Source organism: Salmo trutta, chromosome 28 (assembly GCF_901001165.1).
Source record: "Salmo trutta chromosome 28, fSalTru1.1, whole genome shotgun sequence".
Taxonomy (NCBI): Eukaryota; Metazoa; Chordata; class Actinopteri; order Salmoniformes; family Salmonidae; genus Salmo; species Salmo trutta.
The window spans coordinates 30,228,183-30,255,172 of NC_042984.1; the positions used below are offsets into that span (position 1 = coordinate 30,228,183).

General features: G+C 44.1%; 1 protein-coding gene across 2 annotated transcripts in view; it reads left to right on the top strand.

The window, feature by feature from the left end:
- arfgef2 (ADP-ribosylation factor guanine nucleotide-exchange factor 2 (brefeldin A-inhibited)) overlaps window positions 1-24,350 on the top strand; it is a 38,539-nt gene extending 14,189 nt beyond the window's left edge. The window contains exons 4-39 of one of the 2 annotated variants that reach the window (XM_029719573.1): window positions 3,499-3,645; window positions 4,077-4,256; window positions 4,595-4,862; window positions 4,976-5,182; window positions 5,302-5,417; window positions 5,603-5,736; window positions 7,486-7,720; window positions 7,878-7,977; window positions 9,578-9,717; window positions 9,844-9,952; window positions 11,414-11,603; window positions 13,313-13,424; window positions 13,736-13,941; window positions 14,150-14,234; window positions 14,342-14,513; window positions 14,937-15,088; window positions 15,415-15,543; window positions 15,741-15,899; window positions 16,101-16,248; window positions 17,110-17,206; window positions 17,327-17,367; window positions 17,465-17,634; window positions 18,862-19,013; window positions 19,207-19,379; window positions 19,493-19,653; window positions 19,844-19,974; window positions 20,087-20,216; window positions 20,379-20,514; window positions 21,093-21,231; window positions 21,548-21,605; window positions 21,768-21,885; window positions 22,056-22,195; window positions 22,355-22,532; window positions 22,654-22,792; window positions 23,110-23,227; window positions 24,091-24,350. In XM_029719573.1, coding sequence (XP_029575433.1) covers window positions 3,499-3,645; window positions 4,077-4,256; window positions 4,595-4,862; window positions 4,976-5,182; window positions 5,302-5,417; window positions 5,603-5,736; window positions 7,486-7,720; window positions 7,878-7,977; window positions 9,578-9,717; window positions 9,844-9,952; window positions 11,414-11,603; window positions 13,313-13,424; window positions 13,736-13,941; window positions 14,150-14,234; window positions 14,342-14,513; window positions 14,937-15,088; window positions 15,415-15,543; window positions 15,741-15,899; window positions 16,101-16,248; window positions 17,110-17,206; window positions 17,327-17,367; window positions 17,465-17,634; window positions 18,862-19,013; window positions 19,207-19,379; window positions 19,493-19,653; window positions 19,844-19,974; window positions 20,087-20,216; window positions 20,379-20,514; window positions 21,093-21,231; window positions 21,548-21,605; window positions 21,768-21,885; window positions 22,056-22,195; window positions 22,355-22,532; window positions 22,654-22,792; window positions 23,110-23,227; window positions 24,091-24,255 — 5,235 coding nt within the window. In that variant the 3' untranslated portion in view covers window positions 24,256-24,350. The remainder of the gene's footprint in view (window positions 1-3,498; window positions 3,646-4,076; window positions 4,257-4,594; window positions 4,863-4,975; window positions 5,183-5,301; window positions 5,418-5,602; window positions 5,737-7,485; window positions 7,721-7,877; window positions 7,978-9,577; window positions 9,718-9,843; window positions 9,953-11,413; window positions 11,604-13,312; window positions 13,425-13,735; window positions 13,942-14,149; window positions 14,235-14,341; window positions 14,514-14,936; window positions 15,089-15,414; window positions 15,544-15,740; window positions 15,900-16,100; window positions 16,249-17,109; window positions 17,207-17,326; window positions 17,368-17,464; window positions 17,635-18,861; window positions 19,014-19,206; window positions 19,380-19,492; window positions 19,654-19,843; window positions 19,975-20,086; window positions 20,217-20,378; window positions 20,515-21,092; window positions 21,232-21,547; window positions 21,606-21,767; window positions 21,886-22,055; window positions 22,196-22,354; window positions 22,533-22,653; window positions 22,793-23,109; window positions 23,228-24,090) is intronic. The other variant, XM_029719574.1, reaches the window with a different exon arrangement.
- Window positions 24,351-26,990: the final 2,640 nt, after the last annotated feature.

A 26,990-nucleotide genomic window follows, 5' to 3' on the forward strand; every position in this document is an offset into this window, starting at 1 on the left:
CTCAGTTTGGACGGGCGGCCAGCACTAGGAAGTGTCTTGGTCGTTCCAAACTTCATCCGTTTAACTTTTCTGGCGCAGGCGTTCCGCTAGCGACCCACCTCGACAACATCCGGTGAAATTGCAGAGCGCCAAATTCAAAATACAGAAAGTCATAATAAACATTCATATAAAATACAAGTGTTATACATCGGCTTAAAGATTAATTTATTGTTAATCCAGCCGCTTTGTCAGATTTCAAAAAGGCTTTACGACGAAAGCATACCATGCGATTATCTGAGGACAGCGCCCCGCTTACAAAAGCATACAAACATTTTACAACCAAGTAAAGGAATTACAAAAGTCAGAAATAGCAATAAAATTAATCACATACCTTTTGAAGATCTTCATATGGTTGCAGTTACAAGAGTCCCAGCTACACAATAAATGTTTGTTTTGTTCGATAAAGTCCCTCTTTATATCCCAAAAACTCTGTTTTGTTGGCGCGTTTTGTTCAGTAATCCACTGGCTCAAAGGCGGTCAACATGCAGACGAATACATCCTAATAGTACCGGTAAAGTTTGTGAAAACATGTCAAACGATGTTTATAATTAATCCTCAGGCTGTCAATTGTTTAAATAATCGGTAATATTTCAACCGGACAATAGTGTCATGACTGTCCTGATCAGGTCAGGGTACAGGAGACCACCACCCTACAGATTATCTCCCAAACCCCCAACAGAGGAGGAGAGATCTAGGGGTCTGAAGATGTGGGGGTTTTATGACACCTCATGCCCATAATAAAACTTAGGCCACAGAGAAATTCCTTTGTCCTAACAATGGAGAACTGGCCTCAGAACATTAAACATGCAATAAAGGGACTTTGGAACAATGGTTTCCGTCAGCCACAATGGTGGTCATGACGAGAGGTGGAATATTAAAATGTAAGAAACTTTTGTATCGTTTTTAAAGGTTAAGAGATGACGTTATTATGAAAACATTGTACCTTTAAGAGTTTTCCCAGTATATGCCTGATGTTTATACATTGTACGTTGTGTAGAAAATATCCAAATCAAACAGAATGTTTTGGTAAAGATGAAATGTGAAGTTAGTGTCTAAAATTGGATATTTTCTAGAGCCAAAGCCTTGCCCCCTTTACTTGGTCCGCCCAGAGAATTGCCCTAAAGGCGGTTACACCCACTTCTGACCCGAGGGTATAAGACAGGAGAGTGAAGAATTAACATAGGAGACTATTGACCCCAAGCTGCAGCTAAGGTCTAACAAAGTCGACGAACCCCAAAACGAAACACAAGGTTGAAGACAAAGAAATATTTTTCTAAACGAGCTACGGACGAGTAGCTGTGTCTAAGCGGGTGAATTCAAGCCGAACCACCCAGCCTCCACTCTCCATTGAATCGTGGTATCGACACCATTCGAGCCGAAGCTGTGAGCTCTGAGCTACAGAGCTGTCTGTCCTCAGAAGACCCCTTTCCGATCAAGGGTGAGGATCAGACCACTTAGCCAAGAAGGACACTGACATCGTGAGGACAACCAGAGAGTTGCGCCGGAGAAGTGCGTCATTTAGAAGCCTAAACGACCCACGCGGAGCTTCCCACCTGAGACCTCCAACACGTAATTACATCATTATATTCTGACCCATAAGAGCGGCAGTTCGGGGCAAGGCTAATTTTAAATAAGCATGGCTGACAAATGAACCCAAATGTATATTTCTCTCGTGTACTTCCTTTATTTCTCTCTCTTTAAAATCCCCATTTTGGGTAACAAGCGCCATAGTGTGTTGGCCCGTTATACTAAGTCCTAATCAATAGCTAGACTGTGTTTTGTGTATGTGTATTTTTATCATCATTTTAGCTTGCTAGTAAATAAATAATCAACTAAGATTGGTGTGGTAAATTCAGTGGTAAAGCCCGGGTCCGTGCAGATTCCCGGATTGTACGACGTTCAGATTATGAGACTGTAGAGGAAATTGATTAATTTAGCGACTGTTGTAATCGATATTCTGATATCCTTTGAGTTAATTTGGGAAATAGAAACTCAATCAAAACAATGTTCCGATGGTGCCCCAGGTTAATGAGTTAATAATTGCTTGATTCATTGCTTAATTCATTTAATCACGCAATTATAAACCGTTAATCATTCGATGAGCAGCAGTCGTCACATTAACTAATACAACGTCACGACAATAGCGTATTCAATAGAAAGGAAAAACAACGAAGGGCGCATAATTGGTCACGCGCGCAAACCAGCTCTGCAATCTTCCTCAGTCCACTGACAGAAAGGTCTCATTCTTCTTTGTTTTTCAGAAAACAAGCCTGAAACAATGTCTAAAGACTGTTGACATCTAGTGGAAGCCATAGGAACTGCAATCTGGGTCCTAACCCATTAGATACTCTATAGGCATTCAATTGAAAATGCCCACATCAAAAAAATCCCACTTCCCTGATGGATTTTCCTCAGGTTTTCGCCTTCCATATCAGTTCTGTTATCTTCACAGACATTATTTTAACAGTTTTGGAAACTTTACAGTGTTTTCTATCCAAATCTACCAATTATATGTATATCCTAGCATGCTTCTCATCCAGATGTCGAAATACTGCCCCCAAGCCATAAGAAGTTAAGAATGATGGCGGCCACTGTGTTCTTGGGGACCTTCAATGCTGCAGAAATGTTTCTGGTACCCTTCCCCAGATCTGTGTCTCGGAGCTCTACGGACAATTCCTTCAACCTCATGGCTTGGTTTTTGCTCTGACATGCACTGTCAACTGTGGGACCTTATATAGACAGGAGTGTGCCTTTCCAAATCATGTCCAATAAATTAAATTTACCACAGGTGGACTCCAATCAAGTTGTAGAAACATCTCAGTGATGATCAATGGAAACAGGATGCACCTGAGCTCATTTTCGAGTCTCATAGCAAATAAAACTACAGTATCAAATCGCAATACATATTATTTTTTAAATTTAATTTAACTAGACAAGTCAGTTCAGAACAAATTCTTATTTTACAATGACGGCCAAACCCTCCCCTAACCCGGACGACGCTGGTCCAATTGTGCGCCGCCCTATGGGACTCCTGATCACGGCCGGTTGTGATACAGCCCGGGATTGAACCAGGGTCTGTTGTGACGCCTCTAGCACTGAGATGCAGTGCCTTAGACCACTGCGCCACTCGGGTCCCCAAATGTATATAGAATCGAAAATACATATCGTGTTGGTACCTAAGTATCGTGATGATATTGTATCATCCCTGGCAATTCCCAGCCCAACAGGTCCTCAAGTTTACACATTAAAGTATGCACACGCCCGTGTAACTGTGAGAGGGAGCTGGGACTCAATTGTGGGTGGAAGGTAATTGTAAGTCCCTACTTGTAAGTGCCACTGGTTGGAGAAGTTCAAATGTTGTTACCCCTGTTGTGCAACTCCTCGGAGTTGTGCTCCTAAATATCAGAGATGCATACATTCTCCGCAATCTCTCATCTCTCCTTTCCCCCCCTGTTGCAGAAGCTCATTGCGTATGGCCACATCACAGGCAACGCCCCTGACAGTAGTGCTCCAGGGAAGAGGCTTATCGACCGGCTGGTGGAGACCATCTGTAACTGTTTCCAGGGCCCACAGACAGACGAGGGGGTGCAGCTGCAAATTATTAAGGTGAGTCTGTCAGGGACTCCATTCATCTTAAACCTCTCCTTTATTTATAGCCTCATATTTATACCGATGTACCATATATAGCCTAGTTGCCTCTCAGGACAAATTGCTGCCCATTATTTCCCACCTCCCATTCCCCACTGTGATACTACAGGTATATCCGGAGGCAAATCTGTCTTTTATGGCTGTACAGAATGCATGATGCATAACCAGAGCTCATTTAAGTTTCACATAGTGGAACTCCAAAGTTGAGGGTCCAAAGTCTGTCTTGTTCATACAAGCCACCAGTATTGTCACTGTTGATAACAGGTTTTATTGGACTGACCAGTCTTCCTACCGTATTTGAACATCTATAATTCACAAAGGTAGTGCAAGACATGATTTTCTTCTATTTCCCCTGACTGTTCTGACCCCCCCCCCCCCCTCTCCTCCAGGCTCTCCTGACTGCAGTAACCTCCCCTCACATTGAGATCCACGAGGGGACTGTTCTACTGACTGTGCGTACCTGTTACAACATCTACCTGGCCAGCCGCAACCTCATCAATCAGACCACCGCCAAGGCCACGCTCACACAGATGCTCAATGTGATCTTCACCCGCATGGAGACACAGGCGGTCAGTATACTGTCCAGACCAGCCCAGTTCACTCTCATATTTACTTGTTCATACATGCAGTCATCTAAACAAAGCGCTCGACTCCGTCTTAGACCCTGGTCTGTATCCTCTTAAAGCAAGCTGATTGAGTAATGGAGATTAAAGAAAATCTTGATTGTCTGGAAATGGAGACCTTCCTTGTGTCTCAATAATTTCTCCATAAGTGTATTTGTCAGTGTGTTAACTGTCTCCTAGCCGACTGGCTGACTTGTTCATTGGATGTTATTTACATGTTGTTTGGTGTTCCGGCTAGTTTTATTGATCATGACCTGTCTGTCCATCTCCCTGCATCTATACAGGCTCTGGAGTCTCACGAGCAGGAGAAGGATAGACTGTGTTTGCCCCATCAGAACCCTTTCACTTCCCCTGGGCGGATGTGTGGTTCCCCCCGGTCAGACCGCACCCTAGACTTAAGCGGGACCCCCTCTCCTGCGGCCAGCACCCCAGACCTCCATACCACGCCCCTGGCCCCAGACACACCCTCCGTCAATGGCCAACCAGAGGAGTGCAGGACTGAGGAGGATGTGGCTGTTACAGAGGAGAAAAGGGAGGAGACACCACCTCCAGGTATTGGCTTTGAGTATATTTATACTTGGCGTCGATCATATGCTTCTATTGCATGACATTTCGGAAGCCTACATCATCCTCATTCATTTGACACGTTCTTTTCTCATCAACAGTTTTTGAAGATCCAGTTTCAGAGACCCCAACAACAGTAAAACAGCCAGTCGAGGAAGGGCATGAGGTGGGGCAGGGGGAGAAACCAGAAGTAGGAGAGGAGGAGAAACCAGAAGTTGATTCAAAGCCAACGGAGCAACCAACGAGGGAGGTGGAAGAGGAAGTGGCTCCAGCACCTGAACCAGAGCCACAGCCCCAGACCGCACCGGGTTAGTCATTGGTTGTAACCATAGGTGGTGTGATTGGACAGAGTTTGTTAATCAGGGCTTGTCTTGGTCTATCATTTACACACCTGTATCTGACTGGACTTTTCCACCTCTCCACACAGAAGGGGATCATCTGCCTGAGCAGACCATGGTGGCGCCCCCTAGACCCAGGACAGATACGAACCAAATGAACGGCATTATGGATGACCGTGGTTCAGTGTCCTCTACAGACATCCTGGTGAGTTAGCTCTTATCCGTGGAATGAGGATGGATCACATCAAAGGTTCTATGGGAGAAAACAGTGATTTGTGATTATTTTTGCCCCTATGCATTATACATAGTTTTGGTAGTTTAGTTATATATTGACAATTGCGTTGTATAGCTTAAGCCTGTTCTGTTTAGTTATTTGCTCTCTGTCTTTAGGATGCAGAGTCTATGCAGGGTGGCCAGAACACTGCTCGTTTCTCCCACATTCTGCAGAAAGACGCCTTCCTAGTCTTCCGCTCCCTCTGCAAGCTCTCCATGAAGCCCCTGGCAGACGGACCCCCTGACCCAAAGTGAGACATGATCCACTAGTCCTTCAGCCCCAGTTTCCCCTCTGTTCAAATGCACAACTCCTCCCTTGTTCTCATCACCTAATCCAACTCCAAGTTTCTCCTGGCTTTCTCTACACAATACTATATACAGTGCCTTCAGAAAGTATTAACACCCCTGGACTTTTTTCACATTTTGTTATAAAGTGGGATTCAAATGAATTTGTCTTTTTTTGTCGATGATTGACATAAAATACTCATGTCAATGTGGAAGAAAAATATTTATACAAAATAAAACACTATCTTGACTAGACAAGTATGTCAACCCTGCTAAAAGGTGAATTTGTCTCCCAGTGTCTGGTGGAAAGCAGACTGAACCAGGTTTTCCTCTAGGATTTTGCCTGTGCAGCATACCATAACACCATGCAGACACCCCCATGCTTGAGAATATGAAGTGTTACTCATTGATGCGTTGTTGGATTTGCCCCAAACATAACGCTTTGTATTCATGGACAAAAGTGTGACATATTTATCAGTTTTACTTTAGTGCCTTGTTGCAAACATGATGCATGTTTTGGAATATTTGTATTCTGTACAGGCTTCCTTCTTTTGACTCTGTCATTTAGGTTAATATTGTGAAGTAACTACAATGTTGTTGATCCATCGTCAGTTTTCTCCTATCACAGCCATTAAACTGTGTAATGGTTTTAAAGTCACCATTGGCCTCATGGTGAAATCCCTGAGTGGTTTCCTTCATCTCCGGCAACTGAGTTAGGAAGAATACCTGTATCTTTGTAGTAACTGGGTATATTAATACATCATCCAAAGTGTAATTAATAACTTCACCATGCTCAAAGGGATATTCAATGTCTGCTTTTATTATTTTTACCCATCTACCAATAGGTGCCCTTCTTTGCGAGGCATTGGAAACCTCCCTGGTCTTTGTGGTTGAATCTGTGTTTGAAATATACTGCTCAACTGAGGGACCTAACAGATCTTTGTATGTGTGGGGTATAGAGATGAGGTAGTCATTAAAAAATCATGTTAAACACTATTATTGCACACAGTGTGAGTCCATGCGACGTATTATGTGACTTGTTAAACACATTTTTACTCCTGATCTTATTTAGCCTTGCCATAGCAAAGGGGTTGAGTACTTATTGACTCAAGACATTTTGTTTTTTCATTTGTAAACATTTCTAAAAACATAATTCTACTTTGACATTATGGGGTGTTGTGTGTGTAGGCCAGTGACAAAACGTTTAACTTTAATCCATTTTAAATTCAGGCTGTAACAACAAAATGTGGAAAAAGTCAAAGGGTGTGAATACTTTCTCAAGGCACTGTAAATAGCTTCCACTTGGTATGTAGACCGTTTTAAAGATCAGTATACCCAGGTTTGCTGGAGGTTTTACATTTGTGACTGGGCTTCTTCAGTTGCTGTAATCTAAAACCCTAAGGCTGGGAGTCTGAATAGGCAAATGAAAGCTGAGCCTGATCACTGCATCCAAACGTATTCCACAGTGACGTGCTATTATTTAAACCTAAATAACTGTATTGTACTAAGGCTATAAACTGTATAAGTCATTCATATACTAAACTGTTGAATATTTATTTACACTTCCCACAATCTCCCTTTCTTTGGCTCTTTCCCATGTCCTTGTCGTCTCTCCTTTCTCCAACTCTCATTTACCCTCTTCATTGCCTTTTCCCGTCTCTCTCCTCTCCCCGTCTAACTCCTTCTCTCTCCCCTTAATCTCTCCCTCTCCTCAGGTCCCATGAGCTGCGCTCCAAAGTGGTGTCTCTGCAGCTGCTGCTGTCTGTGCTCCAGGGGGCGGGGCCCGTATTCCGCACCCACGAGATGTTTGTCAATGCCATCAAGCAGTACCTGTGTGTGGCCCTCTCCAAGAACGGGGTGTCCTCTGTGCCCGAGGTGTTTGAGCTCTCCCTCGCCATCTTCCTCACCCTGCTCTCCCACTTTAAAGTCCACCTCAAGATGCAGATCGAGGTTCGGGATACAGGATTTATATATTTTATCTGTGATTTTGAGTCCTTATACTCAATTCAAAATAGGCAACATAGAATGGAAAATAAAAATTACTGATGCAACTACTTACCAATTTTAATTTCCTCACTCCCACCATCACTGTCCCTACCTCTCCCAGGTGTTTTTCAGGGAGATTTTCCTGACCATCCTGGAAACATCATCCAGCTCCTTTGAACACAAGTGGATGGTCATTCAGACCCTCACACGGATATGTGCAGGTAAAAACGCACACAAGCCTGATGGACACATTTAGTGTGCATTGCTGTTTATGTACACTACCGTTCAAAAGTTTGGGGTCACTTAGACATGTCCTTGTTTTTGAAAGAAAAGCACTTTTTTTGTTCATTAAAATAACATCAAATTGATCAGAACTATAGTGTAGACATTGTTAATGTTGTAAATGACTATTGTAGCTGGACAGGGCAATTTTTTAAAAATGGAATATCTACATAGGCGTACGGAGGTCCATTATCAGCAACCATCACTCCTGTGTTCCAATGGCACATTGTGCTAGCTAATCCAAGTTTATAATTTTAAAAGGCTAATTGATCATTAGAAAACCCTTTTGCAATTATGTAAGCACAGCTGAAAACTGTTGTTCTGATTAAGAAGCAATAAAACTGGCCTTTAGACTTGTTGAGTATCTGGAGCATCAGCATTTGTGGGTTTGATTACAGGCTCAAAATGTACACCACTGTGTACTACTCCCTTCACAGAACAGAGCAAACTGTCTCTAACCAGAATAGAAGGAGGAGTGTGAGTCCCCGGTGCACAACTGAGCAAGAGGACAAGTACATTAGAGGGTCTAGTTTGAGAAACAGATGCCTCACAAGTCCTCAACTGGCAGCTTCATTAAATAGTACCCACAAAACACCAGTCTCAACGTCAACAGTGAAGAGGCGACTCCGGGATGCTGGCCTTCTGGGCAGAGTTACAAAGAAAAAAAACATATCTCAGACTGGCCAATAAGAAGAAAATATTAAGATGGGCAGAAGAACACAGACACTGGACAGAGGAAGATTGGAAAAAAGTTTTACATTTGAGATGTTCGGATCACAAAGAAGAACATTCGTGAGATGCAGAAAAAAATAAAAGATGCTGGAGGAGTGCTTGACACCATCTGTCAAGCATGGTGGAGGCAATGTGATGGTCTGGGGGTGCTTTGGTGGTGGTAAAGTGGCAGATTTGTACAGGGTAAAAGGGATCTTGAAGAAGGAAGGCTATCACTCCATTTGGCAACGCCATGCCATACCCTGTGGACGTCGCTTAATTGGAGCCAATTTCCTCCTACAACAGGACAATGACCCAAAGCACAGCGCCAAACTATGCAATAACTATTTAGAGACGAAGCAGTCAGCTGGTATTCTGTTTATAATGGAGTAGCCAGCACAGTCACCGGATCTCAACCCTATTGAGCTGTTGTGGGAGCAGCTTGACCATATGGTACGTAAGAAGTGCCCATCAAGCCAATCCAACTTGTGGGAGGTGCTTCAGGATGCATGGGGGGAAATCTCTTCAGATTACCTCAACAAATTGACAACTAGAATGCCAATGTTCTGCAAGGCTGTCATAGCTGCAAATGAAGGATTCTTTGACAAAAGCAAAGTTTGAAGGAAACAATTATTATTTCAATTAAAAATGATTATTTACAACCTTGTCAACGTCTTGACTATATTTCCTATCATTTTGCAACTCATTTCATTTATGTTTTCATGAAAAACAAGGACATTTCTAAGTGACCCCAAACTTTTGAACGGTAACGTACATACACCAAATTTTTATCTTCACTCCCCCCATCTTCAAACCCTTCACCCCCAGATGCTCAGTGTGTGGTGGATATCTACGTAAACTACGACTGTGACCTGAACGCTGCAAACATCTTTGAGCGGCTGGTGAACGATCTATCTAAGATTGCCATGGGGAGGAGTGGCCAGGAGCTGGGGATGACCCCTCTACAGGTTACCTCAAATATGTTGACATCATGCTTGGATTCTGTCTGTCGTTTAGCTGTTTCTCTGGGGTAGGAAGTATTTTTGAGCTCTGTAAATGATGTGACAGACCGGTTAACATGAGACATATTGCAGGAGCTGAGTCTGCGTAAGAAGGGTCTGGAGTGTTTGGTGTCCATTCTGAAATGCATGGTGGAGTGGAGCAGAGACATGTATGTCAACCCCAACCTGCAGGCCAACCTCGGTGAGTGTAATGAGCATTGTGTGTGTCTAGTAGGGATTCCGTTAGGAAAATGTTGTGCCGGACAAATGACTGGGAAGATTTCAATTTATCGGACATTTGGGAAATTTGCATTGGGTGTGTAACTCAGGACATCCGTCCGCACCATCAATAAATGAGGGATATTGACCAAATGAGCCACATTTTACATGTCCTTAAAAACCGCCTTTAACAAATAATAAAAACACTACCTTGTGTGTCTGTGTAGCATATGCAAGAATGTATAGCCTAATGTTTTTTTACTTTACTAAAACAATTGTCCACTTCACGGTTCAGCTTGGAGATTTGAGCACTAAATGCATCAGGGCATTGCATGTATAGGCTTTAAGGAAAAGCATTATATTGTTAGATTATAGGAGTTACTCTGGTAGGCTTACAACATTCAACCTCAAGTTCAACTGTCGGAGTCAGTTCTTCATAGGCCTGCAGTACAAAAGGCTAATAGCCACATCACACCTTCACAAATGTTTCTAAACTTTATTAGATTCATATAAAAACTAAGTCTTGCCATTGTTAAAAGGGAAAATACAAGCAGGATCTTATATTGCGGCAAACGCAACATTACAATATGAGCATAATTTGTGAAAAGAAAAAGACTCAACAGAATGAAACAAAACACTTTCAAACTGGTTTAAACATTCACCAAAGTTTTGAACACGCTATATTGCAGCAATTACCAAGAAAGCCTAGTGCCTACCGTACCCAACAAATGACTGCAATAAGCTAATGCTATTTATATTACAACAGGCTTATAACTTATCTCAAATTAAATACGGAGGACACAGACAGTTCAAACTTAATTTAGCCAACGAAAATATATCAACTGAATAAAAACAATACCTCTTGCATATTTAAAGAAATGGTTTAGATTAATACATGGGCCTACAATAATAACAATGATATGATATACAATAATTATGAAACAAATCATTATAAATATTAGGGAAAAAAATAAAGTTTAAAAAATGCATCCTACCTAAATAGCGGGCTGCACAGTAGCCTGCATTTGGCCGTACCAACGTTCTTGTCATATTTGTCCACTACAATATTAAAACTTGTACTTATGGAGGACATTCCCCTTTTAGGCTTTTCACTATTGGCATACGATCTTACTTTCATTAGGCCTCCATCTTGAAAATCAACAGTACCCAAGGCTCCTCGCTCTCTCTTTCCTCAGCAGCAGGTGTGTGCACGTAAAAGCAGTGCGCAAGGAGTTAGACAATGGTGCTGAAGCGCAAAATCAAAATTTATGACATGCATCCCTGGACAAGTTGGCCGGCTACAATTGTATTTATCTGATTTTATTTTACCGGTCAAAAGCCTTCAATTAACGGCTAACGGAAACCCAGGTGTGTGTGTGTGTGTGTCTAGCTGCACCTCTCAGCCTAAACAGTGTGTATCTTGACCCTTCTGTGTGTGACCCAGGCCAGGAGCGGCCGTCAGATGGTGAGGGTCCGGAGCTGAAGCTTCCTGACCACCTGGCGTCTCGTAGAGACAGCGTCAGTTCTCTGGACTCCACCATGTCATCTAGTGTCCAGTCCTCCCAGCCTGACCACCCAGAACAGTATGAGGTCATCAAACAACAGAAGGATGTCATCGAGCACGGCATTGAGCTGTGAGTCTCACACTCTTTGTCCTTCCCTTTGACTTTATTTATTCTACTCTGTCTATATACAGTATCAGTCTGGGAGGTAGTGTTCATTTCGTCAACAATAACTGACGAAAAATATTCGGCAACCACCTATTTTTCCTGACGAAAGCTAATGACGATACTGAGACGAGATGCCGTGAAAAAAACTGTCACAAATGAGTTTTAATTTTAGGTGACAAAAATGTAGTTGTGGGAAAAGTACCCAATTGCCATACTTGAGTAAAAGTAAAGATGCCTTAATAGAAAATGACTCAAGTAAAAGTGAAAATCACCCGGTAAAAAACGACTTGAGTAAAAGTATTTGGTTTTAAATATACTTAACTATCAAAAGTACAAGTATACATCATTTTTAATTGCTTATATTAATTAAGCAAAGCAGACGGCCACATTTTTCTAGTTTTAATTTATTTACGGACAGCCAGGGGCACGCTCCAACATTCAGACAATTTACAAACAAAATATGTTTTTAGTGAGTCCGCCAGATCAGAGGCAGCAGGGATGACTAGGGATGTTCTCTTGATAAGTGTGTGAATTAGACCATTTTCCTGTCCTGCTAAGCATTCAAAATGTAACGAATACTTTTGGGTGTCAGGGAAATTGTATGGAGTAAAAAGTACATAATTTTCTTTAGGAATGTAGTAAAGTAAAAGTTGTCAAATATAGTAATGTACAGATACCCCAAAAAAACGACTTAAGTAGTACTTTAAAGTATTTTTACTTAAGTACTTTATACCACTGCAATAATGTGACTAGACGAGAATTCCATATGAGACTAATGCACATTCAATTTGACATGAAGCTCCTTTTCATCTGTTTTGTCCAAATATGCAGAATATTTAATGCAATCCTCTTATTGGCAGATTTAAGGTACGCGGTCTTATTGAACTGATCTGCCTGACTCCCACACAGCTCCCGGGTGGTCACTTCAGTCACTCGCTCACTTCAGTCACTCGCACAGCATGGACACTTCAATTGTAACCTACCTCAACTAGAAACAATTGTTTACTCTCTTACTTTCACATAGGCTATTTTTGCTTTGATCACATAAGCTGTATTGTTCCGTCTGTGCTGTTTTTCATCTGTTTTGCCACACTCGCGGTCGGCAAATGCCAGTGCAGTTGTATTACCCCCCCGATTTGAAATGTTTATGCTATTTCCTGAATATCAGTATCACATTAATAATTCTGACATTGTTGGAAACTGTATATTCTCCCATTTTTAAGGGAATCACTGTTATTTACCCTCATTGTTAGGTTATGATTGGGGGGGAAAAGCTCTGTATGCCTAAATTGTTTAATCTGTAGCCAAGGCTTTGTAGCCTGTATGGTAAATCATGGCTGGCATTGGTTACAATCTACCACAATAGCAGTGTGCCAGCTATATGAGGGGATAGTAGGCCTAGTTGAACCAGGCTATCTTAATGTGTACATGATGGAAGTTAAATATTAATTATTTAATGGGGGAAAATACACTGACTAATGTGACTAAAATGACTGACTAGTCGACTGATAACTTAAACTAAGGATGGAATGACTAACATATGACTAAGACTAAAAAGTATTTTAGTCAAGACTATAAGACTAAATCTAAAATGGCTGCCAAAATTAACACTGCCTATCTAGTTATACAGTATATCTGTAGTAGCCATAGATTATTTGTCTCCATCTCTCAAGTTTCAACAAAAAGCCCAAGCGAGGTGTCCAGTTCTTACAAGACCAAGGCATGCTGGGAAACACAGCAGAGGACATTGCCCAGTTTCTGCACCAAGAGGAGCGCCTGGACACAGTGAGCACCTCATCACAACCTTGTATCACTGTACAAACATGAAGGACTTTGATTTAGTAGCCTCTCTAGAGAGTATGCAACAACAGGAAGTTATTGTGATGTGTTCGAACTCGAGTTTGTACGAGAAAAGGTTGTCATTGTAGATGCAAGATCTTCATTGTAAATGCCAGGTTGTCATTGTAAATTAGAATTAGTTCTACCTTACATGGTTATATTTATATAAAATACATAAATAAAAAGGTTTGTCAGAGTTTCCTATCTCTGACACAGCTCTTCATCATTTCCCCATCTCTCCTTTCTCTTCTCTCTAGACCCAGGTGGGGGAGTACCTGGGGGAGAACGTGCGTTTCAACAAGGAGGTGATGTACAGCTATGTGGACCAGCTGGACTTCTGTGGCCGGGACTTTGTCTCTGCTCTGAGGGCTTTCCTGGAGGGCTTCCGGCTCCCCGGAGAGGCCCAAAAAATTGACAGGCTCATGGAGAAGTTTGCTGCCCGATATCTGGAGTGTAACCAAGGGTAAGGGAGACATGTCATTGACTGTTTGCTACCAGCAGGGGGAGGAGTTGAGTTTGCATACACGCTCTGGAAACATGTCATCGAGAACATCCTCAATTATAGATACTGCGTGGACGTGTAGCCTCTTTGAATATTCATTATGTAATTTCCAGTGGTTTACTGATGCAGCACCGTTTCCTCAACTGGCCCTAACCTCTTGCCCCTGCAGACAGACTGAGTTTGCCAGTGCAGACACAGCCTACGTCTTGGCCTACTCCATCATCATGCTCACCACCGACCTGCACAGTCCACAGGTCAGAACACCATCCAATCAGTCTATTTAGCCTATTCATCTATCCATACGCGCACTTGCAGTGATTTGTATTCACTGTTGTTCCTCACCGTTATTTGACCTGTACAGGTGAAGAACAAAATGACCAAGGAGCAGTACATCAAAATGAACCGTGGTATCAATGACAGTAAGGACCTGCCTGAGGAGTACCTGTCCTCCATATACGATGAGATCGCTGGCAAGAAGATCGCCATGAAGGACAGCAAGGAGCACACTATCACACCCAAGACTAGCAAGCACAGTAAGTAGAGATAACGGGGATATGACAAACCAGAGCCAGATATATTTAGAGTTGGGACAACTTGTAGAATTGGGAATATTGTTCTCATCCTAGGCATTCACTTATGAAGCATTGTTTAAATATTCCCAGTGTTATTAGCATTGAGCGTGGGAAATGCCCTTTACAAGTTAAGTATTATTAATGTTAATGGTGAGCCTACATGTCTGCCATAGAATGTTGTAGTGTCATGTAAATGCATCAGAATTCAGAAACATCAATGTCCTAACGCTCTAAATATATGGCTCTGTGACAGACGATCTAAAACTTTATTATCATCAACTGAACACCTACACCACCCAGCTTAGTGGGAATTGTAAGGCCACAAGTTACCGTGAAGAGTATGTGTTGGTCATGTGATAATCTAGGCACTCTCTTTCTTTTCAGGTGTAGCCACTGAGAAGCAGCGTCGTCTACTATATAACGTGGAGATGGAACAGATGGCCAAGACAGCCAAGGCCCTGATGGAGGCTGTGAGCCACGCCCAGGCTCCCTTCTTCAGCGCCACCCACCTGGAACACGTCCGGCCCATGTTTAAGGTACTGGAGAGCCACCCTCGCAGTGACTATGTCCTCTGTAGCTCAGTTGGTAGAGCATGGTGCTTGCAATACCCGGATAGTGGGTTCGATTCCCGGGACCACCCATAAGTAAAATGTATGCACGCATGACTGCAAGTTTCTTTGGATAAAAGAATGGACTAAATGGCATATACTATTATAGTATCACCTCATTAGGACTACTGCACCACCATCTGCAGTGGCTGGGATGGGTAATGCTTGTGAATGTGTGCCAGAAGGTGGCTGTATGACCAATGCTCTTCGCGGAGGGAAAGGATTCAAGTGTGTGCTCTGCGTGTGTGTTGCAGTTGGCGTGGACCCCTCTCCTGGCAGCCTTCAGCGTGGGGCTGCAGGACTGTGATGACCAGGATGTGGCCTCTCTGTGTCTGGAGGGGATCCGCTGTGCCATCAGGATCACCTGTATCTTCAGTATGCTGGTCAGAGGCCACAGCAAAATAATTGAATGTATCATCCTAACACCCTTTACTATACGTGGAATAGGATTCATTTTGTTAACCCCCCCATCAAACATATGGTTCTATGCTCAACATGAACTTGAAACTCCTAGAAAAGCCTGTTTTGTCTGTGTTTCTTTGAATGACTCGTCTGTCTGTGTCTTCGCGGCGCTGTGCAGTTGGAGAGGGATGCTTATGTCCAAGCCTTAGCTCGGTTCACCCTGCTCACAGCCAGCTCCAGCATCACTGAGATGAAGCAGAAGAACATTGACACCATCAAGACCCTTATCACTGTGGCCCACACAGATGGAAACTACCTGGGCAACTCTTGGCATGAGGTAGGTCAGGGCTTCTCCCAACCTGGCTTTCCCAACCCTGCCCCTCATCTCCTCTTCTGTCAGATATCCACCCCATATATCTGTCTGTCTCTATGCAAACAAATCCAGTGGAAGGAGAGCATAGCACTTGACTTGGTAGAGACGTCATGAACAGAACATGGAGGCTGACCTCTAACCCTTGGCCTGTGTTTCTCTGTGCAGATCCTGCGGTGTATCAGCCAGCTGGAGTTGGCCCAGCTGATTGGCACGGGGGTGAAGACACGCTACATCTCTGGAGTGGTCCGGGACAGTCAGGCCGGCATCAAGGGTTTCCCAATCGGGGGAGAGGAGTTCATGCCCCTGGGACTGGGTAGGTCACACAGGGCTTTGAAAATCAGGGACCGTTAGTGTGTAAATGGTGTGTGTGTGTGTGTGAAGACGTGGTCCTCTAAACGGTGTCCACCAACTCTGCCCAGAGTGGGTGAAAACTCACTTTGGTGATGAAATTTCACTTCCTTATGTTATAGACATACATTTTACCAAGACAAGTATGTATATTCATGTTCTAAATCGTTCAGTGGGGTCTTTCTCTAACATATCATTAAAGGAAAACTTTTTAAAGAATTGGAATTTCAAATAAAAATAAAGCGTGTATATACTAAAATATGAAAATACTATATTTCGTGTGTCAAAATCGATATCCTTCTTGCCTCCTATATTGTTTTATATCCTGCGGATTCGAGAAGAAAGATGACGAGTTCAAACTGGGAAAGTGAGCCAGCCAGTCAGCCAGTGGCCTTAATTCTTGCATGGAATCCATCCTAGCTGGCGAGATGCAATTTGACTGATTTTTAACCAATTTATTTTCTCTGGACTACATTGATGTAGTCACCCTAATTCTGGCCATCCTACAAGGGTAAAAAGTCCAGTAACTTTTGAATGGGGTATGATGGAGACGTGAGGTTTGGACCATTGGTTTTCTTAGAGGATTATCTACCCAACATATCATTGTACCCATTGGTCAAAGATGGATTTTTGATTGGACACCCTATCCTCTGTAGCTTAGTTGGTAGCGCATGGAGCTTGCAATGACAGTATAGTGGGTTCGATTCCCGGGACCACCCGTGTGTAAAATATATGCACGCTTGACTGTAAATCACTTTGGATTAAAGTGTTGGCTAAAAGGCATAATATGTTAAATAGTGTGTCTGAAATGGGTTTCCTGTTGCAGGGACCCTGGTGGGAGGTCCAGACAGGAGGCAGATGGCTCATATCCAGGAGTCAGTGGGAGAGACCAGCTCTCAGAGCGTGGTGGTGGCTGTAGACAGGTGAGAGATACATGTTCAACGTACATCCATGGCTGCAGACATCTGTTCTTTATCATTTATGTCCATGTGATTTTTGGAAGTACATGTCTTGTAAATCTGACCTGTGTTTGTTGTTTGCAGGATCTTCACTGGTTCCACAAGGCTGGATGGAAATGCAGTTGGTAAGTGGATCTGTGTGTTTCTCCATGTGTGTGTGTGTGTGTGTATCTGACTGGCAATGCGTGCGTTTACTGATGTTGTCCTGTGTCCTTTTCCTAGTGGACTTTGTGCGGTGGTTGTGTGCGGTCTCCATGGATGAACTAGCCTCTACTCACCAGCCGAGGATGTTCAGTCTGCAGAAGATAGTAGAGATCTCCTACTACAACATGAACCGCATCCGTCTGCAGTGGTCACGCATCTGGCAGGTCATCGGAGACCACTTCAACAAGGTGAGCTCCTATCTTCAGGAAAGAAGGTGTCCTGGAACCATATTCCTGGACTAAGAAACACTTTAAATTGAGATGGTCCATTGAGAATTGTTAGTCCAGCAGTAGTCTAAATCTTTTAATCTAACCTGATTGTGCAGAGACTTAGTCTATCAAGCCTCCAGACTAACATTTTCCACTGGCTGTAATGGTGCTACTATCTTTTTCAGTTGGTGGCACCAGCCCATGATTTGGTCTGGTCACACCATTTACTTTTTTCTGCGGCGTTACACAACATAGATTTTTCTAAATCACCTTATAACGTAATTGACAGCGCTTTAGACTGTGTAATAGACTACTGAGATGGTAGGCTATTCAATAAATAAGTTGTTTCATCTAACATGTCCAAGCAGGAATGAATGATCCAAGATATTTTGATGTGCAACCTAATCCAGTGATTGTCATGAATTGTGGGTTGACAATAGGCTATTGTTATATTGTACTGTTGAAATAGGCCTCCAGAATTTTGTTGATCAATAGAGATGAATCTTTATGTGCACTAATATCATAGGCTAATTCACCACATGAGAAAGTGAAAGCTCAAAGCACATTAGCTAGATCAGGAACACTAAATATAAAACCTACTGCTAGTAATCATGTATTAATCTAAGTCCAATGAATGTCCTAAAAATACTTTGTAGTTGTAGCTTGTTACCTTATGCACTCGCATTGGCCGACTTGCACTTTGTATCTTAAAGCCAAATCAAATATCTTGGTTGTATAGTTGCTGTTATAGTTGCTGTTGATCTCTATTAAAGAGATGACAAATACAAATGATATCCACAGAAAGTTGAGAACAACAGTAGTTACCTCCAAAGGTAGGTATTTTCCCGCAGTTGAATTTTGAAAGGTTCTACAATCAGAAGCCTTTTTTCTCTATCCTGGAGTCCACATTGGGGGAGAGGAAGTGGCTCGCTCATCACAGCAGCAGGCCCCAGGGAAACGGGCCCAGGGGCACGGCGGACACTTTCATTACAGGAATCATGAGGATAACGCACTATACTGCTTTTCGACGCCCCAAAAAATAGGACGTTTGGAACTTTAGAGTGAGGTGACCATGCGATGAATGTTCAGCAGTCAGTACATTTTTTACTTGCACAGCCAAGTCAAAAGGGTCGCAAAAACAAAATGTATTGTGCCCTGCTATGTACTGACTGTGGATCTATGCCTGTGCGTCTGCTCCTCCACCAGGTGGGCTGCAACCCCAACGAGGACGTGGCCATCTTTGCGGTGGACTCTCTGAGGCAGCTGTCCATGAAGTTCCTGGAGAAAGGAGAGCTGGCTAACTTCCGCTTCCAGAAGGACTTCCTCCGGCCATTTGAACACATTGTGAAGAAGAACAGGTAGAGACTTGACCAAGGGAAAGAGGGGGAAGGGAGAGTTATTGAGAGAGGAAAATATGAGAGGAGTAGAAGGAGAGACGCAGAGGTGATTTGGAACAATCTAGGGGATATGATGTGGAAGCACAGAACCAAATCCAGCCTACACACTCGCCACAAACTTGACTCCTTGTCCCTCTCTTTCTTTCCTCCACAGATCTCCCACTATCAGGGACATGGTGATCCGCTGTGTAGCCCAGATGGTCAACTCCCAGGCAGCCAACATCCGCTCCGGCTGGAAGAACATCTTCTCTGTGTTCCACCAGGCCGCCTCGGATCACGACGAGAACATTGTGGAGCTGGCCTTCCAGACTACTGGCCACATAGTCAGTGAGTACCGACACGTTAGGACTGGGGCTCAACCATTGTTTTGTCTCAAAGGGCGTGGCCAGCTCGGTGGAGAAATGGACTGCTGGATAATAGTTCTCCTTTCTCTTCTCCAGTGAACACGTTTCAGCAGCACTTTGCAGCAGCCATAGACTCCTTCCAGGATGCAGTGAAATGTCTGTCTGAGTTTGTGTGCAACGCTGCCTTCCCTGACACCAGTATGGAGGCCATCCGGCTCATACGCCACTGTGCTAAATATGTGGCTGAACGGCCGCAGGTAGGCATCCCACAGAATTCCAAAGCACATCCCAAACCTAGATCACAAAGTACTAAAGTGCTTTCTAATCAAGCCTGCAACCGAACAGCATTTTGGAGTGGATTCTTTTTTTGCATCATGGTTAAGTACATGATGGTGCCAGTCCATCATGATAATGTTCTTCTGATGGGTCTTCCCCGTCTGTCCCCAGGCTCTGCGGGAGTACACCAGTGATGACATGAACGTGGCCCCAGGGGACCGGGTGTGGGTGAGAGGCTGGTTCCCCATCCTCTTTGAGCTGTCCTGCATCATCAACCGCTGCAAGCTGGACATCAGGACAAGGTAAGGAATCTGACCCGTAGCTCACCCTACATGTGTAGAGGCACCACAAATGTAATCCTTTGAGCCCAATAGAAATTCATGTACGCTTGACGTGTGTGTCTTTCTGTCACAGGGGTCTAACTGTGATGTTTGAGATTATGAAGAGCTACGGACACACCTTTGAAAAGCACTGGTGGCACGACCTTTTCCGCATCGTCTTCCGCATCTTCGACAACATGAAGCTCCCTGAGCAGCAGACGGAGGTGAGAGGCTGTAGGGATTGTCATTGGTTCCACTGTATGACTGTTTGTTTTGAGTAGGCGTTTCTGTAATGAACACTGGCTTTTGCATCAGTCACTCACTCAACCTCGTGATTTGTTGTGTTGCTCGCGTGTGTGTGTTTTGTGTCTTGTGATTTATCGTAGAAGCATGAGTGGATGACCACGACCTGTAACCACGCCCTGTACGCCATCTGTGACGTCTTCACCCAGTTCTATGAGCCTCTCAGTGAGGTCCTGCTGGCTGACATCTTCACTCAGCTGCAGTGGTGTGTCAGACAAGGTGGGTCCTATACTCCCCACAGAGAGAGGGGGGAAAGAGAGCAGCTGACTCACACAGAGACACACACCAGAGAGAGGGGGGGAAAGAGAGCAGCTGACACACAGAGACACACACCAGAGAGAGGGGGGAAAAGAGAGCAGCTGACTCACACAGAGACACACACCAGAGAGAGGGGGGAAAAGAGAGCAGCTGACTCACACAGAGACACACACCAGAGAGAGGGGGGGAAAGAGAGCAGCTGACTCACACAGAGACACACACCAGAGAGAGGGGGGAAAAGAGAGCAGCTGACTCACACAGAGACACACACCAGAGAGAGGGGGGAAAAGAGAGCAGCTGACTCACACAGAGACACACACCAGAGAGAGGGGGGGAAAGAGAGCAGCTGACTCACACAGAGACACACACCAGAGAGAGGGGGGGAAAGAGAGCAGCTGACACACACACACACACACACACTTAACTAATTCAATTCAAGCTGTATTCACTGTAATATTCTTTGTGAAACATTTACCAGGAATTTGAAGTTGGGTGACGTAATGGTGAATGGCACCACTATTTTCTCTCCACTACCCCAGATAATGAGCAGTTGGCCCGGTCAGGGACTAACTGCCTAGAGAACCTGGTCATCCTGAATGGGGAGAAGTTTAGCCCAGAGGTGTGGAACGTCACCTGCTCCTGTATGCTGGACATCTTCCAGACCACCAGCCCACACGCGTGAGTTCTGCTGCTGGCCTGTTTTGTCACCCTGATGTTTTCACTTTTGCAACTCATCACCATACACAGGCATCCAACAGTAATTCTCAATGTGTTTTTAAATATTTATTTGCACACATAAACCAAAAACGCACTGTTATAGTAAGAGATGCTGATCTTGTATTTGCGTTGCATTACAAGAACAAGTCTGATGTCAGATGTTGTAGTCATGAGCAGAACTTTCAGCGGGCCATGGTAAGTCATGGACACAGGAAACCCTTCCTACAATAGACCACATGACTGATGATGTGCACATTCTATTTTCTCTTCTCAACAGCCTGTTGACATGGCGACCAGCTGGTCAGGAAGAGGAGGCTGGTGATGGGAAACACATGGTGGGCAAACAACAACATTTATGAAGCTTCAGATAGGCTCAATAGCTTTAATTTGACTAACTATAGACACACATGAGTATATGGCAGTGATTTGACTTTTCAAAATAAGTATCTTGCCGTTTTGTTCGTGTCACGAGTTGTTTTCTCTCAAACATACTACAGGATGTAGATTTTGACACCCAATCCCAGAGCAGCTATGACAGAGCCCTGTCAGAGAGAGGAGGTCAGAGCCAAATGTCCACTGCCAGCGATGAGACCTGGAAGGGTAAACCCCATGCCAGTATGCAACGAATTACAGAAACCTTTTGACCCTCTCACCTCAATTCACATTTCTATCTTTATACGTACCTCATCCTCCTCCTTGTCGTGTTCCACTTTTCCACATTTGACCTCAGTCTCTCATGGGTTCCTATCTGTCTTCCTGATGCCGCTGTGCTCTGTCTGTGGCAGGAGTGTCAGACCAGAAGCTGTTTGCTGGACTGCTCATCAAGTGTGTGGTGCAGCTGGAGCTGATCCAGACCATTGACAACATTGTCTTCTACCCGGCAACCAGCAAGAAGGAAGATGCCGAAAATATGGCTGCTGCACAGGTTTGTCATAATGGAGCTAAACTACAATGGCTCGAAACTGAAGTCATGACCTTTATTCACATTTAATCAGGGCTTTTATGCATCAACTTAGTAGGGTGTTTTGGGTGTACTGTATGTTGTTGGAGGATTGACCTAGACTCTGTGCTATGTCTCTCCCAGAGGGATGCTCTGGAGGAGGCTGCAGAGGAAGGGGACCCTGGGCAGGGGGAGCAGGGCATGTACAGACACCTCTCCTCCCAGCACCTATTCAAGCTGCTGGACTGCCTGCTGGAGTCACACACCTTCGCCAGAGATTTCAACTCTAACAACGAGCAGAGGACTGCACTCTGGAGAGCAGGTGCGTTCAACTGTCTGTGTGTCTGGTGTGTTCAGATGATCTGTCATACAGGATGCTCTTGTCATCTCTGTGGTATGTCCATCTAATTTCATATGTCTGTCTGCCTCTCTCTGTGTCTCAGGATTTAAGGGGAAGTCGAAGCCCAATCTGCTCAAGCAGGAGACCAGTAGCCTGGCCTGTAGCCTGCGTATCCTGTTCCGCATGTACTGTGACCGGCAGCTCCAGGACTCCTGGCCTGACATCCAGACACGACTGCTGCTGTGAGTGTCCTGGGGGAGGGAAAGACAGGGAGAGGGATCATGTTGTGAAAGCTCTTTACAATTGTAAAGCGACTTTGGGTCCTTGAGAAGCGCTATATAAAGACCATGTATTATTATTGTTACATTTGCAAAAGTTACTTGTGCTACTTGAACAACAAGACTAGCTTGAATGTAAATTTGATTACATCATGTCATCCTTAGTCTTCCTGATTGGCCCATCTGTAATAGGTTCTTCATCAATGGTTTGTGGGGGTGTTCCCCCTCTGGCAGTGAGATATGTGGTAATGTTGGTCCTGTGTGTCCTGTCCTCTCCTCAGTGTGTGCAGCGAGGCCCTGGCCTACTTTATCAGCCTGACCTCTGAGAGCCACAGAGAGGCCTGGACAAGCCTGCTCCTCCTGCTGCTCACCAGGACTCTTCGACTGACCGACGTCAAGGCACACATTCATTTATTCACAAGTTACACACACTACATACACATGGACTGAAATATTTGCCCCACAAGATTGATCTGTTTTTTAAAATGAGCTGTAGGACAGACCTTCATTGGCCTCTTTTCCCCTTAGGCAAGGGATTTGACTTCCGTAGAGGAAGGAGTCAGATTATTTGACAGTTTGTCTGTGTAATGACCTGGGTATGTAAAAGAGGACATCAGATGTGTGCAGGCAGACCAGGGACTGCCCCCAGGGCCTTGGGATACCTTGGCTACATTAAGGATCTCTGAATTAGACTCTCGGGTTCAGTGTAGATTTCCCGTATAGGGTGTCCAATCAGTTAACCTGAGCATTGTTCTTACTTCTTGAATTATATTCAAGTTGATTTGGGGCAGCAAGTAGCCTAGCAGTTAAGAGCGTTGGACCAGTAACCGAAAGGTTTCTGGTTCGAATCCCCGAGACGACTAGGTGAAAAATCTGTCTGTGCCCTTGAACAAGGCACTTAACCCTAATTGCTCCTGTAAGTCGCTCTGGATAAGAGCGACTGCTAAATTACTAAAATGTAAATTTGAGTAACAAAAGGAAGGAAGGTTGCTTAGGTACCAACAAGTTTCTGCACATATCAATCGGATATGAACAGGAAGTATGCAGCTTTAGGAGTCATTCTGACTTTGATTAACAAATGTTTCTCCTTTGCAAATCCCACCAACAGGTGTATTACCTCGTCGTATTTAAACATACAATGTTGACTTTCAACTTTGGACATATTTCAAACAATTCAGTCTTTGACTTCACACTCCACTCGAAGCTTAATTTTCATATAGCTTTTCGATGCTAAATAGCCTGCTCTTTTTCCCCCTCTTCAGTTCAAGCCTCATGCCTCCTGTTACTACCCGCACCTGTGTGAGATGATGCAGTTTGACCTGATCCCAGAGCTCCGTGCCGTTCTACGCCGTTTCTTCCTCCGCATCGGCTCCGTCTTCCACATCGCTGCACCTGAGATGGGCCAGCCACGGCCCCCGGCGCCCTAGGAGGGTCTAGAGATGGAACGGGGAGGCTGGTGGGACTCTGAGGTGTATGGGAGCTCCCCTATCAGAAGTAGGGGAATGTGTAGTGATGCAAGAAATCGAAGCAAAGATTGTTACCCTCAGGGGCAGATGCTTTGAAAGTCATCAGTTCCTGTTTATCTTCTGCAAAGGAAAGGCTTGGAGTGTTGGTGATAAGTTCCGGTGCCCTACTGACTCCCCCTAGAAGTTCTACAGCCCCTGCTGGGAGAAAAGCACTGTGACGGGACAGAGCTCTCTACTAACTGTTTCTCAACACTCTGACGTTAAATGTCAAGTGTAATGGCAAATGAACTACAATTATTTATTGATGCTATTATATATATATATACACACACAGTGCATTCAGATAGTATTCAGACCCCTTGACTTTTTCCACATTTTATGTTACATCCTTATTCTAAAATGGATTAAATCGTTTTTCCCCTCATCAATCGACACACAATAATACCCCATAATGACATGGCAGAGGTTTTTAGAAATGTTTGCAAATGTATCAAACATTTAAAAAAAGATCACATTTACATAAGTATTCAGACCCTTTACTCAGTACTTTGTTGAGTCTTCTTGGGTATGATGCTACAAGCTTGGCACACCTGTATTTGGGGAGTTTCTCCCATTTTTTTCTGCAGATCCTCTCAAACTCAGTCAGGTTGGATGAGGAGCGTTGCTATTTTCAGTTCTCCAGAGATGTCGGATCGGGTTCAAGTCCGGGCTGTGGCTAGGCCACTCAAGGGACATTCAGAGACTTGTCCCGAAGCCACTCCTGCGTTGTCCTGTTGGAAGGTGAACCTTTGCCCAAGTCTGAGGTCCTGAGCGCTCTGGAGCAGGTTTTCATCAAGGATCTCTCTGGACCTTGCTCCGTTCAACTTTCCCTTGATCCTGACTAGTCTCCCAGGGCCTGCCTCTGAAAAACATCTCCACAGCAAGATGCAGCCACCACCATGCTTAGGGATGGTGCCAGGTTTCCTCTAGACGTGACACTTGGCATTCAGGCCAAAGAGTTAAATCTGGGTTTCATCAGACAAGATAATCTTGTTTCTCATGGTGTGAGAGTCTTTAGGTGCCTTTTGGCAAACTCCAAACGGGCTGTCGTGCCTTTTACAGAGAATTGGCTTCCGTCTGGCCACTCTACCATAAAGGCTTGATTGGTGGAGTGCTGCAAAGATGGTTGTCCTTCTGGAAGGTTCTCCCATCTCCACAGAGGAACTCTTGAGCTCTGTCAGAGTGACCATTGGGTTCTTGGTCACCTCCCTGACGAAGGCCCTTCTCCCCAGATTGCTCAGTTTGGCCGGGCGGCCAGCTCTAGGAAGAGTCTTGGTGGTCCCAAACTCCTTTCATTTAAGAATGATGGAGGCCACTGTGTTCTTGGGGACCTTCAATGCTGCAGAAATGTTTTTGGTACCCTTCCCCAGATCTGTGCCTCGACACAATCCTGTCTCAGAGCTCTACGGACAATTCCTTCGACCTCATGGCTTGGTTTTTGCTGACATGCACTGTCAACTTTGGGACCTTATATAGACAGGTGTTACCACAGGTGGACTCCAATCACTTTGTCATTATGGGGTATTGTGTGTAGATTGATATGGAAGATTATTTTTTTTTGTCCATTTTAGAATAAGGCTGTAATGTAACAACATTTTGAAAAAAGTCAAGGCACTGTGTGTATATATATCTATCCTGTACCTGATTTTGTTTGTCCCATTTGTTGATTTGATTACTTTCTGTTTTTAAGACTGAACAAACATGCATATCCAAATGCTAAAGCAAATAAAAAATAATTACTGAATATGCTGAAAAGTCCACTGGCAGAGAGGCTCATTGGAAACCTGTGTTGATAAGCAAATGATAAGACAGTAAAGTATCCTCAGTGTCCCCCATTGTGATGGCCTTGTTGATCTGATCCAAAAATATTGTAACTGATTGGCCTGATACCAAGGCTCATCCCTATTACTGTCCCTTTTCGTTATGTAAAATGTCTTCTAATTTGACGTTATTGGTGGTTGGTTTTTGGCCTCCTGTGTTTTTTGTATTGTAGTACAACCTGTATTGAGCGTCCCACGCTAGGATGACCATTGATGGGAATGGCTGGCTGTGTTCGGGGCTCCACGGGTTCCAGAGAGAGCCCTAATGGATAAGCCCTATGACTGGCTGTGTTCGGGGTTTCCACGGGTTCCAGAGAGAGCCCTAATGGATAAGCCCTATGACTGGCTGTGTTCGGGGCTCCACGGGTTCCAGAGAGCCCTAATGGATAAGCCCTATGGCTGCACTTGTTGGGTTGTTCCCCTGCCACCATTCCCCATTAATTACATTGTGTCAATCACTATGGGCTGTTTTTAACATTCCCTATTTTACTCATTTGTTGTTTTTTATCATTATTTTATAGTGATTATTACATGACAGTTTACTTGAGGGGCTCGTTGAAAGGTTACTGCATGTTCTTTTTCACATTTCCTGTTTTCTCCCCAAACTTGAGTCTTGGAGGGTTCCAATGTTCTGAGCGCAAAAATGTATTAATTGCTATTTTCTAGAATGAATCTATTGTCCTGTAAAGGTCTACAAGGCAAAGCCCATGGTATATAGCAAGGATGAGATTTTATTATCCCATCAAACGGTTCTATTTTTCTATTTTCCCTGTTCTGTTTTACACCTATGGAGTCTGTGTGAACAGAGTCCTCTCGTATTAACGTTCCAGTACTTTC